General features: G+C 38.8%; 3 protein-coding genes across 5 annotated transcripts; all 3 read left to right on the top strand.

The window, feature by feature from the left end:
• The first annotated feature begins 2 nt into the window (after positions 1-2).
• On the top strand, positions 3-2,792 carry LOC105313183 (85/88 kDa calcium-independent phospholipase A2-like). The gene is made up of 2 exons (XM_011406390.2): positions 3-1,005; positions 1,126-2,792. Exons 1-2 carry the CDS (start codon positions 88-90, stop codon positions 2,707-2,709), a joined length of 2,502 nt encoding a protein of 833 aa, XP_011404692.1. The 5' UTR covers positions 3-87; the 3' UTR covers positions 2,710-2,792.
• A 24-nt stretch (positions 2,793-2,816) lies between these two features.
• On the top strand, positions 2,817-5,472 carry LOC100631662 (CXXC-type zinc finger protein 1-like). 2 transcript variants are annotated; one of them, XM_019997925.1, is made up of 8 exons: positions 2,817-4,125; positions 4,292-4,403; positions 4,453-4,545; positions 4,628-4,738; positions 4,797-4,840; positions 4,921-5,014; positions 5,078-5,239; positions 5,304-5,472. In XM_019997925.1, the coding sequence occupies exons 1-8, from the start codon at positions 2,855-2,857 to the stop codon at positions 5,445-5,447; spliced, it is 2,031 nt and encodes a 676-aa protein (XP_019853484.1). In that variant the 5' UTR covers positions 2,817-2,854; the 3' UTR covers positions 5,448-5,472. The 2 variants fall into 2 exon arrangements, with proteins under 2 accessions (XP_019853484.1, XP_003387467.1); XM_003387419.2 differs by having other exon boundaries at positions 2,818-4,125; positions 4,450-4,545.
• A 2-nt stretch (positions 5,473-5,474) lies between these two features.
• LOC100631536 (hydroxymethylglutaryl-CoA lyase, mitochondrial-like) lies at positions 5,475-8,091 on the top strand. 2 transcript variants are annotated; one of them, XM_019997926.1, is made up of 11 exons: positions 5,475-5,669; positions 6,366-6,449; positions 6,507-6,614; positions 6,758-6,853; positions 6,910-6,968; positions 7,022-7,111; positions 7,197-7,260; positions 7,339-7,411; positions 7,470-7,585; positions 7,684-7,809; positions 7,916-8,091. In XM_019997926.1, exons 1-11 carry the CDS (start codon positions 5,610-5,612, stop codon positions 8,018-8,020), a joined length of 981 nt encoding a protein of 326 aa, XP_019853485.1. In that variant the 5' UTR covers positions 5,475-5,609; the 3' UTR covers positions 8,021-8,091. The 2 variants fall into 2 exon arrangements, with proteins under 2 accessions (XP_019853485.1, XP_019853486.1); XM_019997927.1 differs by lacking the exon at positions 5,475-5,669 and having other exon boundaries at positions 6,368-6,449; positions 6,490-6,614.
• The last annotated feature ends 3,813 nt before the right edge of the window (positions 8,092-11,904 follow it).

Genomic DNA, 11,904 nt, shown 5'->3' with positions numbered 1-11,904 from the left:
CTTGAGCCACGCCCAAAACAACTCAAATTAAGCGCAGCAAGCAAAGCTGCGAAAAGCTGGATAACTGTCCATTCTACTATTGCAGTAATGCCTTACAAAGTCAAAAGCTACGGGGTTTTTAGTCCTCACTACGCCAAACTTTGCGGAGATTTTGGTCGTGGCTTAAAAGTCATCCACAGGCGAGTAATAACAGAGAGGGAAGTGGACCTGAGCGAGGATCTTCCTGACAGCCTAGACGGCCTCCCTGCTGAGCCTCAAGGACCTGATCCAGTCATTGAAAGCAGCTATGAATCATGCACCACCTTTCTGCTCTTAGCATGGAAGCAGACGAAATCCAGCAACTCTGCCAGACGATATTACGTCCTTTTGGAGTTTCAGAACAATGATCTAGCCTCAGAAGGAGATGTGCTGATATACAAGGTGTATTCCTCAAAGCACAAGCAAGGGGCAGAGCAAGCACTGCAAGAGGTAAAGTCTTCCTTAGAGCCACTCTCAATGATACCTCTATCAGAGGAACTGATAAAGAATGTTTTACTCCCTCAGCCGATGAATACGCTTCAACTCCAAGAATTACTGAGCGAGTACATTACAAAGAAAGTCCCCAAAAATCCAAAAGACTGGAGAAACCTTTTAGACAGTAACAAGGAATTGCTCAATCAGCATGCAATGGATCCCGATGCAGTGAGTGTCCTAGATTCTCCTCTTAATGGCCATCAGTTGATTGTTGGTGATTCAGTGACTGGTACTACAGTTGTTCATCTTGCAGTAAAGCAAGGCCATAAATATCTCAGAGAGACACTGGAGGCACTTCAATCCCAGCTCCCTCGGCAAGCATGCACTGATCTCATTAATCGTTCCAATAAGGACGGGTTTTCGACAATCGTAAAACCAAGACGTCGCTCAGTTGCAGTCCTGGTATCGGTAAAATCTTTCTCGATTGAGGAACAACAAGACGGGAAGGAGTCTGAGGCTGAAGTGGAGGATACCACAGAAACTGTTATCAAGGTAACAATTATATGCATGATTGCTTTGTATTATATAATTCATCCTGTTCTAGTAGTTGCAAATTTTAATTTTGTGTTACAACTACTGCAATACATTCCATTCATATCTTTCCTAATATAGACTCGGAAATCCAGCAAAGTGTACTCGTTTGAGTTGGGGGCAGTTACTCCACTAATGCTAGCAGCTAGACAGAATAGTGTCAGATGTGTCCATTATCTCCTCATTGCTGGTGCTAATCCAAACTGTCAAGATTCCAATAAAGGAATGAGTGCATTACACATTGGAGCTATACTCTGTAGTGTGTCAATTGTAAAGCTACTCCTCTGCTTTGAGGCAGATCTCACGCTAACTGATGCTGACGGCAGGACACCATTGGATATTGTTAGTAACAGGCAGGGAAAAGAAGCAAAGGATTGCATGGAAGCGATGCAGAGAGTACAAGAATTACGTGCAATGCTCCCTTCAACAGGGTTATTTGTAGTAACAATTGGAGATGTAGAAGAGCATGTTGAAACACCTAATGAAAGCAGTGAAGCTCTTGATGCTATTTCTGGCAATAAACTTCCTGATGATAATATCGTGCTATCAGCCACAGTTCACTTAGAGCCACAAGATAGTAGCTCTACTAATGAAAACACAGGAAAAGATCAAAAAGGAAGCAAAGAGTTTGTACCAGACTCTGAGAATGATGCTGAAAGTGAAGAAGAAGAAGTGAAGTCAAAGCCAAGAACTAGCAAGGATGACTTTGTCACTTTGCTATCATTTGATGGCGGTGGAACTCGTGGCTCCTTAAGTGCCTTTATGCTTTATCAAATTGAGCAGAAAATGAGACAGATTTCTGGTGATCATGACCTACAAATAAGCCAATACTTTAACTGGTATGCTGGAACAAGCATTGGATCATTTCTAGCACTTGGAATGAGTCACAGGAATTTCACAACCAGCTCTCTAATGGCTGCTATCGTGAACTATAGAGATGAAATATTTGCAGGGCGAAGGATATACTCTAGTGCTCCAATTGTAGAGTATGGACAGCGAATACTAGGTGAGGCTGACATTAAGAGTATCAGTGACCCTCGGGTCCTCATAACAACGGTAAAAGCTGATCGTGATCCACCTTCACTCTATTTCATCACAAACTATCGAGAAAAGGCTCAAGAAAACAAGAGAGACTGGAAGGTATGGGAGGCAGCAAGAGCATCAACAGCCGCTCCGTTATACTTTCATGCATTCGAAGACACATATGTTGATGGATCCATACTTGCTATAGTACCGACAATACACGCAATGACTGATATACAAACATACGATAAAGATAGACGTTTAAAACTAGTCCTCTCTCTTGGGACTGGTGAAATTAAAACCGACACCCAGCTGAGCTATCTCAAGGTCCCAAAGCCGCCAAATTTCTTTGCAACAATGAAATCGAACTATGATGGAGTCATAGCATTGATAATGGCTGCTGTCACCTCAACAGACCCGACTATTAATAATTGTAGGGCTTGGTGTGAAATGGGATCAATAGACTTTCATCGTCTCTCTCCTTCATTAAGTACGAGTATACGTATTGATGCTAAGTCAGATCCAGAGTTTGTAATCATGTTCTATGAAACGTATATTTATTGCCTGGAGAATGGAGCCGAGATTGAGAGAGTAGCAAAGAGTTTATTGGAGTTAGGGCCACGATATCACCAGCAACAATAATGTCAAGTAAAAAATATTGATTATTTATTCCTTTTTATTTCATTTATTTATTAACAGCAATTAAAAAAACAAAAAGCAAAATTTATGCCAATTTTGAAAAAAACTCAATTATTGTGGGCGTGACTGGTTAATTTTAACCCTAAAGATGGCGTCTGATGTCGAGTCTGTGAGTAGCTCCATTCAAAGCCACAGATGGTCAGGAGATAGCGAAGAAGAGAGGAAACTATTTCAAGGAGAAGAAGACGATGAAGATGAACTAGAGCGAGGCGGAGAGGGAGGGCTAGAGTCGGAATACAGCTCTACTGAGGAAGAAGTGAAGTCTCTTGATGGAGCCAGAACGAGAGACAGAGACCAAAACGTGTTTAGTCCCAGCAGCAGTTCCAGTTTAAACTCATCCTCATCAGCAGAAGAACCTGGAAATATATTTTCTCAAGATTCAAACTCCTTCAGTGCAGAAATCCTCAACCAGGCATCAAACTTTATTTCTTCGCCGCCACGCCCAAAATCACCGGAAGAATTAAGCTTGATACCAGCATCAGACGATATTGGACTACCTGATGAACTGTTCCCTTTCTCTCCTGGAACCCCACCCACTAACAGCCCAAGCACTTTCGATATGGGAAGCATCGATCAATCTCCTCTCCCTCCCTCTCCCCCTCTCTCTCCGTCACGAGGAGAGGTTATTCTAAATAAAGAGCAGGAGAGGACTGACGAAAATAAAGGACAAGTAATTGCCATGCCCGATTCTAAGAAACCTTCTAAAAATAAACGGAGGTGTGAGGAATGCGTCAACTGTCTCAACATGACTGACTGTAGAAAATGTCGTTTTTGTCGTGACATGAGAAAGTATGGAGGGATAGGTAGACTGAGACAAAAGTGTATCACTAGACAATGTATTAAACTATCACGGGTACTTGCTCAAGAAATGTCAACGGGAGGGGCTTCAAAAAGTAAAATAGGCGTGGCTCCAGAAGAAACATCATCAATGACTCTTAGTATTATTACACAATCCTTGAAAGGCGATAAAACTGAGGCCATACCCACCAACGAATCAAAAGTACAGAGTTTTTATTCTGATCCGGACCACGGGGTGGCTGCGTCTAAGAAGACTGCACCTACTAAAGCAGCCAAGAAAATAACATCAAAGAAACAATCGTCAAAGAAGCAATTGACTCAAACGCAGAAAAGAACTAAAAAGAGAACGAAACAGAAATACACTTATGAGAGTAGCAGCGGAAGCGAAGGAGAGTTTGTATACAGGCCTGTCACCAGGAGGACGCGGGCCAATGACTCGTGGTTCTATCAACCACCAAAGAGACTGGAGAAGAGACAGTGTCTCGGCCCAGAGTGCATGTATGCTGCAAGGAAGTACTCGAAATATTGCAGTGAAGAGTGTGGGGTTGAACTAGCTATGAGGTAGGATTAAGAAGAGGGAATAAGTAGACTTTATTGTGGTACTAATGGAAATATAGGCACTATTTTGAGTTACTGCATCATATTTTTTTGTTTTTGTCTTTTAAAGGATAGGGAGAGGAGACCTGTGTAGTATTTGATATTATTATTATTGATTTTTTGTAATTAGGCGGATAAAGACACATTTACCAGAAGCAAAGGAGAAATGGGATTTAAACGAAGAGCCAAAAGCATCGGAACAAAACAGGGAAAAGATAGCAGAATTAGAGCTAGAACAGACAGTAAGTAATAATGATGTTGATGATGGTGATGAAATTATTTTATTAGAAGATAAAAGACAGATTAAAGGTGCTTGATGAACAAACTGAACTTATCAATGATCATGTGTTAAGAATGAAAGGCATCAAGCAACAAGAGAAAGAAGTACTACTGCACTGTTGCACTACCCATACATTAATAATATAACAATGCTCTTATCTTCATTCATCTCTATTATGATCTGTAGCTTCATACTGATATCACTGAATCAGATGATTTAACTATTTACTGTGCAACATGCAGTAAGCCAATCATGCTAAAGAAGGCCCTAGTTCATATGGAGAAATGCTTCAATAAAGTAAACTTGGCATTCAGAGTAATAAAATTTCAAGTCTTCTCTCTTTTTAACTGTTTAGGTAGAGGGTATGGTATCTTTTGGTTCAATAGTCAAGAATGAAGGGTATGGAATCTCTTCCTTTATTATTATGTATTGCTTTTTTATGAAGCTATCAATTATGCTTTCTTTCTTTCTTTGCATAGTATTAATATTTTCTGTGACAAGTACGACAGCTCCCAGGGAACTTACTGTAAGAGGTTGAAGGTTCTTTGTCCTGAGCACACCAAAGAGCCAAAGGTTAGATCAAAATTAGTATTTATCCTCTTTCATTCATTGTTCTCCTCTCTCTTTCTTCTCTAGGTTGCACCACACGAGATTTGTGGGTGTCCATTGGAATCGGATTTCCCTGGAAAGAAGAAAGTTTGTTCAGTTTTCTGTCGTTCGTTAAAGGAGAGCTGCTCTGTCCATTACTGCTGGGAGAGGTTGAGGAAAGCTGAGATTGACCAGGAGAAGCTAAACCTGGTAAGACGCTAGTGAAAAATAATTTTTAAAGTAATTTTGTGCGGCTACCGTTTTATCATTTCAGTATTTAAAGCTTGAAGAGCTAGGAGAGCAAATGAGACTATTACAATGGCAGCTAAGCTATAGGAAATCACTAATGGCCATATTACTTCATCACACTGTTGACCATTCAAAAGACAGGAGCACTTTTACTACTAATGTTCAATAAAAATTTAATTTATATTTAGATACCACGTGATTAGAGTATACGAAGTAAAAACGGAAACAAAAATTAATAAGCGGGGCTGTTGACTCTGTTGAGAGAGAAAGGTTGAAATCTGTACTGTAACTGACTGTATGAAAAGGACTATTAGCTCGGCTAGTAGGCACAATGAGTCATCCAGTAGCTACTATAACAAAGTACAGCAGCAAGAGTCATGTACTACAGATGGTAAGTTATTGTATAGATCTATGCATTAAAAATTTAATAAAATACACAAGTTTTAGAGCAGCTTTTAAAATTCGATTTTAATTTGAATCAGTAAGAATATGTATACGTATTATGCATACGTATCAGGAAAATTATAAAAGTGAAGAATTTCTTTTGGCAGTGCAGGGTCTTTGATAGTCTTGCCTGCCCCTTAGGTCTTTAGCCCAATTTTGGAACAACTTTAAAAATCCGTAAAAAAATTCAATTTAGATCGGAATTAGTTCAAACTTTGTACACAACATAGGAACATGTATATGTATCAGAAAAAATTATAAAAATGAAGAATTCTCTCCTTTCCATTTTTGGCGAAATTTCACCAAAACCCATGTACTATAGTACAGGGACTTTGACCCGATTTTGGAGCAACTTTTAAAAATTTGTAAAAAATCTAATTTTGATCGGAATCAGCTCAAACTTAATATACGACATAAGGACATGTATATGTATCAGAAAAAATTATGAAAATGAAGAATTCTCTCCTTGCCATTTTTGATGAAATTTGGCTGACGACCTTGTACTATAGTACAAGGTTATCATCAGCCAAACTTTGACCAGATTTTGAAGCAAATTTGAAAATTCTTTAAAAATCCATTTTTGATTGGAATGAGTTCAAACATTATGTGCACAATTAAAATAATTGTCTCATCTTGTTTTTAGACCAAATTTGTATCAACATCATCATTACCAAGTAAAGTGAAGATAGTTGAAGTAGGCCCAAGGGATGGACTCCAGAATGAAAAAGTAAATCAAATATTATTAATGGTTTTAATACTATCATTAGTCATGTCGTTAATTCAGAGTGTAGTACCTACGGAGGTCAAAGTTCAGCTCATTGACAGGTTATCTGAAACTGGTCTTAAAGTTATTGAAGCCACTAGTTTTGTATCACCAAAGTGGGTACCTCAGGTATGCACATAGTTAAAGTACAATTATATTAAATTTCACCTGTTGATTTGGATCAGGTTCAGTCATTTTAGACTAGTGCTGATAGGCTCATGGGAATTAGTATATTCAGACACCTTACTTTCTCTCTCTCTCTTTTCTCTCAGATGGGTGATCATGCAGAAGTAATGGCAGCTATTAAGAGAAAGGCAGGGGTCAAGTATCCAGTGTTAGTACCAAACATGAAAGGTTTTGAAGCTGCTGTAAGTGACAGAAACCATTTCAAAAATGATAAATGTTTTGCTTTTTTTTTCTAAAGATGAAAGCTGGTGCTGAGGAGGTGTCAATTTTTGGAGCAGCTTCAGAAACTTTTAGCAAGTACACGTATAAGCAATATTTATAATCGTTATCTTTTGTTATAATATATTTAGAAAGAACATTAATTGCACTATTGAGGAAAGTTTGGAAAGGTTTCGTCTTGTCACTGAAGCAGCTCAAACTAAAGGAATACCTGTTAGAGGGTAAGGAGAGGGAGAGGGAGGGAGAGTGAACAATAGAGAGAGATTTAAAGCAACGAGAGAGAGAGAGATCTTTATTATTTTATAGTTATGTTTCCTGTGTTGTTGGTTGCCCTTACGAAGGACCTATCTCACCTCAGGCTGTCGCTAAAGTAAAGAGCACCTAATTGAATCATTGCCATTATTATTATTATGACTATTATCTTTCATAATTATAATGGTACGTGTAGGTTGCAGTGAAAATGAAAGAGTTGGGTTGCTATGAGATATCCCTTGGTGACACTATTGGAGTGGGAACACCAGGTAAGCAGTTTTATCAAGTTATCATCTCTCTTTCCACTGCATCATCTTTCCTTTTTAGGAACGATTATTAAAATGTTAAAAGAGGTCACGGCTCACCTTCCTCTCTCCTGTCTCGCCATACATTGCCATGATACTTATGGTCAAGCCTTATCTAACATACTCACTGCGTTGCAGGTATAATAATAATTGATTCAAATCCAATTACATGTACATGATGATGTTAGAATACTTGTGTATGCTCAATTTTATTTAAGCGTTGTAATTTTTTTTAGATGGGTATCTCGGTTGTAGATGCATCAGTTAGCGGTCTTGGTGGATGTCCTTATGCGCCAGGTGCTTCTGGTAACGTAGCAACAGAAGACGTTGTATATATGATGAATGGACTGGGAATAGACACTGTATGGCAAATTTTCTTCTTTCTTTCTTACTCTCATTTGCTTGCTGTCTTTTTCTGTATCTCCTCCTTTTTCTTTCTGCTCATTGTTCTCTCTTCTCTTCTTTTAGGGTGTTAATTTGGAAAAGCTTATTGAAGCCAGTAGTTTCATATCGGATAGTTTAGGTAGAAAATCTTCTTCTAAAGTCACTCAAGCTTTGTCTTGTAAACTATAATAGCAACTTTATTTTATATGAATAGATGACTAGTCTATGAATAATGTCACTACTATCTAATCTGTGTAGCCAATTAGCCATAGATATGTATGCCTTTTAACCTACAAAGTATTCAAGCCCTTTGAGCATAGTAGGCTTATGTTTGAGAGTTGAAGGTGTAACTTACTGTTACCCAATACTCCCTTCATGCTATGAATATTGATAGACCTTTTTTATACTATAGAGAGGCTGACCCCTGCATTGACCTGGGCAGCCAATAGTTGAAATTTTTTATGGGTAGTAGTCTGATAAGAGCTTAACAATAAATACTACTAGACTATACTATAGTACAAAGTCCTATACAACCTCGCCCCTTTAAGTGGAGTTATCGAGCATCTCTCTCTGGTTTATCCTCGGGTTTAACTCTTGAGCCTTGTTTTATAATGGCAGATGAACAACCTTTAGATCTACGTCTCTCTCCTGCTCCTCTTACTCCACCACTTGTAAATGACCAAGAGGAGGAAGAAGAGGATATCCCATTTGACATAGATAGCTTCGTTCGTGATCACTTGCACTGTCCCTCCTGTGGCAAGTACTATGATGATCCTAGAACACTACCTTGTCTCCACACCTACTGTAGAGAATGTCTTGAAAAGGAGGCAAGAGAACAGAAAGAGGAAAAGCAGAGAGAAAGGGAGGAAAATGGACAGGCAGAAGAAGAGCCTCAGGGTCTGGATGAAAGTTACTTAGAGACTCTCCGTAGCTGCAAAGACAACTTTGACTGCCCTCAAGGTTGTCAGTGGCCTGAAGACACTGTAATAAAGTTTGATGGAGATGGTGGCACCAATCCCATTCCACCAGCAAATAAATTCCTTGACAACATGGTAAAGGATTTACGACTCAAGAATGAAGTACCAGCCGGTAAGGTTCCCTGTGGGAACTGCGATGATGGAGAAGTTGCAGTTGCTGTTTGTAACAATCTTGAATGTGCCAACCTTCCACTCTGCTCTGATTGTTTAAGGTATCATAAGAAAACAATAAAAACAAAAAGGCATAATATAATATATCCTGAGACAATAGGAGCAAAGGGAAATAGCAATGGGAGTGGAGATGGAGGGGAAGGAAGCCTGCCGCCATCATGGAAAGATTTTGAACGCCACAACTGGTCATGTGATTTTCATCCTAATTTTCCTGTTGATCGTTATTGCTATGAACATAAACAGGTGATATGCCATGAATGTGGAGATCTTGGTGATAATAATAAAGGCCATCGTAACTGTCCAAAAGTGGAACGAACTAAAGATGTTGCAGATGAAGAAAAAATAGCTGTTGCTGAAGCACTTGATGAAATTAAAGGTGTACAAGCAAGAATTATAAAAGCAATAAATGAAATCGAAAATATGAAAAAATCCCTCACCAGCAATAAAAACTGGACAATATCTACAATTAACGAACATTGTGAGAAACTCATTGAGGATCTGAAGAGGCAAAGAGAAAGTCTTACAAATCAAACCAAACAGATACATGATAAAAAAATGGCTGATTTCGTGGAGCACCAGGATGAGCTTAGACTTATCTCAGATACACTTCAAAGGAGCATTGATTTCATTGGAGGGTCTGTAAACATGGCAATACCAACAGAGTTCATGTTCCTTAAGGAGAGCTTTCATGAGCGTTTGAATTACCTCAAGGAACGCTACAAGAACTCTCACATGCTGCCTTCAGATGTAAATGATAGAATACACCTCAAGTTGAATGAGGGTTTTAGTGTGGATGGTGCTCTTGGGCAGGTCGTTGGAACGCCATTTATTAAAAACTACACTGTGGAGCGGGAGTCTGTCCCAGATCCAGTACATTCTCGAAGAGCTTACTCATTTAAGATTCAGAGTCGTGATATATGCAGGACAGAAGTTGCTGGTAGTGTACCAATGCTTGAGGCAACTATGTATCCTGTTGAAAACCCAAAGCAAATATTCCAATGCTTTGTCAAACTCAATAATGAACAAGGAGTTTATACGGTTTATTTTTATCCATTAAGAGCTGGCAGACATAAAGTTAATGTGTATCATCCTCAAACCCAACCTCTTTCTGTTAGAGGATGTCCGTTTTATATTGATGTAAGGCGTTGATGTGACTGATTTAAAGCACATAGATGTAATAATGTCTATGTGTAATTTTTGTCCTTTAAACAATAATAACAACTTTATTATTTTTTCATGTGACCAAATTTGAAAATTGATTTTACCATTTGAAATCATACATTTCCTTAGGTTGTGGGCTCTTTCATAGATAATATACGACATGAAAGGGATTGGAAACCACCGTTCGTGGCAGGAAATGCTAGTTGTCAATACCGTATTAAATTGTACGGATTATTAGAATAAAATAGTATATGAAAAATTGAAATAAGGTTTTGCAGTGTTGGTGAAGGCACTTCTCTGCTGTTTCCTGAACACCAGAAACGAAATATGATAGCTTCTTTGCTATTGACTATTTTCTCAATGATTTTTACAAATAGTTTTCCTTGCATTTAAGAAAATCACTACCTACAAAAGTGTTGGAGTCATATAAAACTGATATGTGAAAATAAAATAATAATTATATAAAATATGTATGGTAGAATTCAGATGTAAAAATATCTTACTAACCTCCGCAATAGAATCATATATCTGTATAAAAAATTTGAATGCTGAACTATATGAGGCCATCGAGTTAAGGGTACAAAACAAAAGTATTTTTCAGACTGACAACATTTAGCTATGGATTTATAGTGATGAGTTATTTCTCTTTAAAAAGGGCCTATTAACCTCAGTTTTGTAGCTACTTAAATGATCATAAACTTATATGGAAGATTAAACTAAAAGCCTCGGATAAAAAGGTACAAAACAAAACTGACAGTTAGGAACTTGAAAGGTACACTTTAGGACAGGATTTCATACAGACCATAAGTCCAGTCCTCTTGAACCAGGTATCAATGGATAGCTAAGACCTTGACCTCTTCGTCTGTCTTAAAATTGTAGCGATAGTTCATATTAGACATAAATTATAAGCTGTAAACTGCGGTGAAGATCCTTCATTTTGCTCATTTCGCGGGCAACTTGCAGTCTTGCATACGTCGCTACTCGCTAGGCAACGCATTACATTCCATGTAGAGTAATTTCCCGGTGGTTTTCAATCCCCTTCATGTAGTATAATTATATAGCTCTTTTGTGTGGGAACAAAATTTCTTTGGGAGTCTCTTTACTTTGGTGAGAAGAATGGCCGCCAGTGATTCCGAAGAACAGTTTTACCGTCTCTCTCCAGCAGCACATGAAGAGGAAAGAGAACCCGTGAATGATTCTATTATTGCTAGTGGCGGATTCGACATAGAGAGCTTCACTCGTGACCACTTGCACTGTCCCTCCTGTGGCAAGTACTATGATGATCCTAGGACACTGCCTTGTCTGGACAGCTACTGTAGAGAATGTCTTGAAAAGGAGGCGAGGAAGCAGAGAGAGGAAAAGGAGAGAGAGCGTGAGAGGGAAGCAAGAGAAAGGGAGGAAAGTGGGCAGGCAGAGGAGGAGCCGCATGATTTGGATGAAAGTTACTTAGAAACTCTCCGTAACTCTTACAACCTAACTCCTGTTTCCACCGAAGGATCAACTAATGAATACTCTGAGTCTTTGAGCAACACCTTTGACTGTCCTCAAGGCTGTCAGTGTCCCACTGGAATAAGTTTTGATCGAGATGGTGACATTGATCACATCCCACCTTCAAATAAATTCCTTGGCAACATGGTAAAGGACGTACAACTCAAGAATGAAGTACCGGCTGGTAAGATTCTCTGCAAGAGCTGCATTGATGAAAAAGTTGCAGTTGCTGTTTGTAACAATCCTGAATGTGCCAACCTTCCACTCTGCTCTGAT

This window comes from Amphimedon queenslandica, unplaced genomic scaffold (assembly GCF_000090795.2).
Source record: "Amphimedon queenslandica unplaced genomic scaffold, v1.1 AMPQUscaffold_13347, whole genome shotgun sequence".
Classification (NCBI taxonomy): Eukaryota; Metazoa; Porifera; class Demospongiae; order Haplosclerida; family Niphatidae; genus Amphimedon; species Amphimedon queenslandica.
This window is presented reverse-complemented; position numbering and strand designations above follow the sequence as displayed.